This window comes from Uloborus diversus, chromosome 7 (genome assembly GCF_026930045.1).
Source record: "Uloborus diversus isolate 005 chromosome 7, Udiv.v.3.1, whole genome shotgun sequence".
Classification (NCBI taxonomy): domain Eukaryota; kingdom Metazoa; phylum Arthropoda; class Arachnida; order Araneae; family Uloboridae; genus Uloborus; species Uloborus diversus.
In genome coordinates, this window is record NC_072737.1 from 162,602,557 (window position 1) to 162,608,193 (window position 5,637).

At 36.3% G+C, this 5,637-nt stretch overlaps 1 protein-coding gene across 1 annotated transcript; it reads left to right on the forward strand.

Moving 5' to 3' along the window:
- Positions 1 to 4,175: 4,175 nt before the first annotated feature.
- LOC129226971 (uncharacterized) lies at positions 4,176 to 5,637 on the forward strand. Its single transcript, XM_054861600.1, has 2 exons — positions 4,176 to 4,350; positions 5,405 to 5,637. Exons 1-2 carry the CDS (start codon positions 4,176 to 4,178, stop codon positions 5,635 to 5,637), a joined length of 408 nt encoding a protein of 135 aa, XP_054717575.1.

The following is a 5,637-nucleotide window of genomic DNA, read 5'->3' on the forward strand; positions in this document are numbered from 1 at the left end:
TCTGTTTACTGCTCTCACACTCCTTCCGAACTCAAATACATTTTCCATTGCTCTATTTTTACGGCCAAACGCAAGTAAATAACGGTCTGAAAGGGAAAGCACTCTGATAGCAAATATAAAGATTTCATAGATAGTGAACTTTCCTCGTAATCATGAAAAATCTCAAGAAAAACAATATACACCTTTCCCTAAAGTAACTTTTTCTTCCCCGAAAATCATTGCAAGCCATAAAAGAGCAGTAAAAGTTCCTTAGTACAGCCAATATAGAGTTTCAATTCAAGGAAATGTTTTCACTCAAGAGGTGTGTATTGATTATATTTTTAAATTGAAACATTAATTTAAGACTAATACGAAGGTCGTTCGGAAAGTAAGTTCTATTTTGAAATAAAATTAAAAAATATTAAATAAAAACAAAAAACCCGATTGCGTAAAAACCAAAAAAACTAAAAAGAAAAAAATATAAGCCCAGTTGTTTAGAATGTTATTAAGTACAAGTGGTACCCGCACGGCTTTGCCCGTAATAGCAAAATTAAAAGGTCTTTTGGTTCGCCTGTATATTTACAAATAATGTAATTTTAGTATTTACTAAATTATTGCTAGTCACAGAATTTTTAGACAAGCTTTTTTTTTTTTTAAATAAGTTTTAAATTTATTTTTTATTCATGAAATAAAATATTAAAAAAAAAACAACAGATATAAAATTAAGCTCAAATGTTTTCCTGTTCACTAGTAGTTTTATATCATTACTAGTGGTACCCGCACGGCTTTGCTCGTAATAGAAAAATTAAAAGGTCTTTTGGTTCGCCTGTATATTTACAAATAATATATGGTGAATTTTCTCGCCAATTGGCTTGTACCCATGTTACGGTTCCACGTTATGATAATTTCGTATCTCGCCAATTGGCTTGTGCCCATGTTACGGTTCCACGTTATGATAATTTCGTAAGTTACTCGTCCATCTTATGATAATTTTGTTCTTAAAATTGGAATAGAAAAAGAACCACATCGAATTTTCGAAAAATCGCTTCGAGGTGCACACCCCCATGCTATAAACTAACTTTGTGCCAAATTTCATGAAAATCGGCCGAACGGTCTAGGCGCTATGCGCGTCACAGAGATCCAGACATCCTCCGGACATCCAGACATCCTCCTAACATCCAGACATCCTCCTAACATCCATACATCCTCCTAACATCCAGACATCCTCCTAACATCCAGACATCCTCCTGACATCCAGACAGAGAGACTTTCAGTTTTATTAATAGTAAAGACTACCAAATAACTACACCATTGAAATAATTCTATATTCGATACACACACAAGACAAATCATAAATCCAAAAGCAGAATAGAAGGATCAACAGTCGGGGCCCATTCCTTTTTCACCAGTCGAGGAATCCCGTAAAACTAGATTTTTAAAACAAGAAGTATACAAAACAGAAGTAGCCAGTTTGTAGGAATTTCGCAACCTGGCTTGATGGAGCAGTAGCAAAACTAAGAAATGATATTTCACTTAGAGCAACGGTTGTTTCCGTTTGCGAAAGGGCAAGGGCATGTACCAGGTGGGGCGGTGACAAACTTCAGCAGCTATTGTAAATTTTGAGCATTGTTTAAATGTACTTATTGAAGTTAGTGTAACTTTTTTATTATTGACAAGTGGTACCCGCACGGCTTTGCCCGTAATAGAAAAATTAAAAGGTCTTTTGGTTCGCCTGTATATTTACGAATAATGTATGGTGAATTTTCTCGCCAATTGGCTTGCAACCATGTTACGGTTCCACGTTATGATAATTTCGTATCTCGCCAATTAGCTTGTGCCCATGTTACGGTTCTACGTTATAATAATTTAGTAATTTACTCGTTCATCTTATGATAATTTTGTTCTTAAAATTGGAATAGAAAAAGAACCACATCGAATTTTCGAAAAATCGCTTCAAGATGCACACCCCCATGCTACAAACTAACTTTGTGCCAACTTTCATGAAAATCGGCCGAACGGTCTAGGCGCTATGCGCGTCACAAAAATCCAAACATCCATACGGAGCAACTTTCAGGTTTGTTATTTAAAAAGAAAAGAAAAGTAGAAAGATGAAGAAATAATGAAAAGAAAGATAAAGAAAGATAATTTTCAGAACAAATTCTTTCCCATTTTATTAAATTTCTGTGAAAAATGGACTTAAAATTATAATAGAAAAAGAACAAAATCGAATTTTCGAAAAATCGCTTCGAGGTGCACACCCCCATGCTACAAACTAACTTTGTGCCAAATTTCATGTAAATCGGCCGAACGGTCTAGGCGCTATGTGCGTCACAGAGATCCAGACATCCAGAAATCCAGACATCCTCCGGATAGAGAGACTTTCAGCTTTATTATTAGTAATAATAATAATAATAAAGATTTTTCCTTTGGTGAAAAGCACGGGAAAGTAATGCGTCTTTTATTTCTACCTATTGTTACCTCTTGTGTTTTGTCACTTAATAAAATGTCAAAAATAGTATTTTGATATAAAAATATCATTTTCTTACACAAAGAAGGCAACATGATTACGTGAAACAGAAAATTTAAAACAGAAAAGTGCGACTCTTCGCTGGTTTTCCTTTTTTAAACGAATGCAGATTTTTACTGTTTCAAACAAAAGTGAATTTCTGCTGAACTTGAAGCCTAATATGATTTATTGTTGCATCATCTGAAAGCTAGTGAAATGGTACAGTTTTTGGTAGATTTAACCGGTTCTAGCTCATATGGTTGCTTTTGAAAATGTCGATTGAAAACTTTGGCACCATTTAAATTCAGAGTGTGGCCAATGTTTCAAAGCTAGAAGCTCGCTGTAAAATGAGACTACCTTGATGGAAAAAGTGTCATATTGTAGAATTTAGTCTGCACTTTTTGAATATGTGCTTGTTTTGTGTGTAGGTCCTACAGAATTCTCAGGAATCGGTCGTTTTCTCAGAATTTTGTTTTTTTATTAGTTTTCCTTACATCTACCATAACTCGGTTACGGTTAAGGATTGGACACGATAATGGGTGGTTCTATGCTCCGCTTGAGCTCTTCTATCACCCTCTTTCGTACGGTAGATTCGATCAAACTCACCCTGTATATTCCGATTCATTAGTATCAGTACAATATTTAGTATAAATAAAAATTTCTTTTGTAGGATATTTAGTAACAATAAATATTTCGTTTGAGTGACATTTTGATATTTAGTATAAATTAATAATTTATTTTGTAAGATACTTCGCATGAATAAAATACCTGAAAAAAAAATGAGACGTAAAATCTGTGCAGAATCATGACTTCTAGAAACATAAAGTAGTATCCCCTGGCTGCGGGCTCCCCTGCTTTAATTTGACTCAAACAAATTCAAGTTATTACTTCATGGTTATTTAGCAATCACGACTGCTTATTGCTTTCATTTGACTGTTTTGATGGGCTATTATTTTATTTTCCCACCAGCACCTTCTGCAGCATCACAGTCGACCGGCTCCTCACGATGCTGCTCCTCTAGCGAAAACCGTCTCCAGGTTGGGTCAATATCCTACACTTACACGCATACATACACGCACGTACACACACAAACACACACATACATACACCTACACACATACACAAACACATACACACACACAAACACATACACACACAAACACATACATACACACACAAACACATACACACACTCAAACACATACATACACACACACGCATACATACAGCTACACATACACACACACCTACACATACACACACACCTACACATACACACACACCTACACACACACTCATGCCTGCACACAGACACATATGCCTACACACACATACACATTCCGCACCACACACAAACACTCAAACGCACAACTACCCACACTCTCATACCTGCCCACAGACACAAACACATATGCCTACACACACATACACATACCCCCTACACACAAACACACATACCGCCCCACACACAAACACACACGCCTACATACACGCACACACTCGTGATTGCGAAAAACATAATTTGAATTCAAGATGACAAAATTCATTTTTTTTTTTTTTTTTTTTTAAATTTTTGAGCAATTAATCAATTTACTCGTTTCAGACATCATTGGTACTGCTAGCATGTGGAGCTCTACTTCTGTTGACTTCTTTGGTCGAAGTCGATGCCCAGTGGCCAGGTGCCGGGGGAATGGGTAACGCAGGTGGCGGAGCAGGAGGCCAAATGGGAGGCGGATTCGGATTCGGAGGGAATGCAGGAGCAGGAGCTGGTGGACAAGGAGGTGGAAAAGGCGGAGCAGGAGCAGGAGGTGGAGCCAACGCCGGAATGAACTTTGGAATGAATGCCGGAGCTGGTGGAGGAGCAGGTAATGTTGTGAATGAAGGAAAAACCGGATTTATTCCCGGGAATAAACTGATTTTTTTGGGAAGGAAATTTTGGAAATTCCCGTGATTTTCATGGAATTAAAAAATATTAAAACTCAGTTTTCATTATAAGCATTTTTCTTAAATTTTTAAACTTTAATACTGTTACTATTATAAATGCAAAGTGCGTCTTTTTATTTAACATTTAAGAGCAAAAAAATGTGAAGAATGTACCTTTGCAATTAGTTTAATTGCGTAATTTGCTTTTTTTTTAAAGAAAGTAATTGAATGATTGAGTAGAACAATGAATATTTTTTATGTCTACTAAACAAAGGCATAAATAATTGATAATATAATTATTGATGATATGGTTGATGTTCGAAAATTTGTATATGCGCAAGGATTACTTTTACATTTATTTTCGAACAAGCCAAACATTTGAAAAGCTTTTTCAATCAAGTTTGCTTTTTTTTTTCTTTCAAATTAATTGAAGCAGTGGCTTGATACTAAGAACATACAAGAATATTTAACAGTGATATCACCGAAAAAAAAAGAAACTGGTATAATCATGTTTAAAGACTAAGGAGAAAATCATGAAGTTTGCTTATTCAAAAAATTTCCAACGATATGCCCGAAGTTCTGGGTTTATTCCCAGCATTCTCATGTTTATTCCCGTCACTCAAAATTTAAGGGGTTTTTTTTCTTCTTTTTTGAGCAATCAAGAATTGTTTATTGTTCTCACTTGACCGTAGATGAATTCCGGTACCTGTTACTTTTCTAAACTATATCCAATGGCCCCTAGAATATATTTTCAGTGATCATTAGAATATATTTTATGACCTCTGGAATCTATCCAATAGCTTCTGAAATATATCCAATTTGAAATTTGGCATCTTGAATTCAAATTATGTTTTTCGCAAACATGATTACGACAGGAGCCATTTGTAGAAACAAGAAACCCAATGAGTAGGATCCGATCACAATTCATGATTGCGTAAAGCATAGTTCTAGTTAAAGATGTCAAAATTCTTTTCTTTTTTGCATCTTGAGGAGCAGGTAGTGGAGGAGAAGGAGGTGGCAACGGAGGAGCAGGAGCTGGAGCAGGTGGTAACGTTGGAATGGGATTCGGATTTGGAGGGAATGCTGGAGCAGGTGCTGGTGGAGGAGGAGGAGCAGAAGGTGAAGGAGGAGCAGGGGCAGGAGCAGATGCTGGAGGAAATGCAGGAGGTGAAGCGGAGGCAGAAGCAGCAGAAGAAGCGGAGCAAGAGACAGAAGCAGAAAGAAAATAA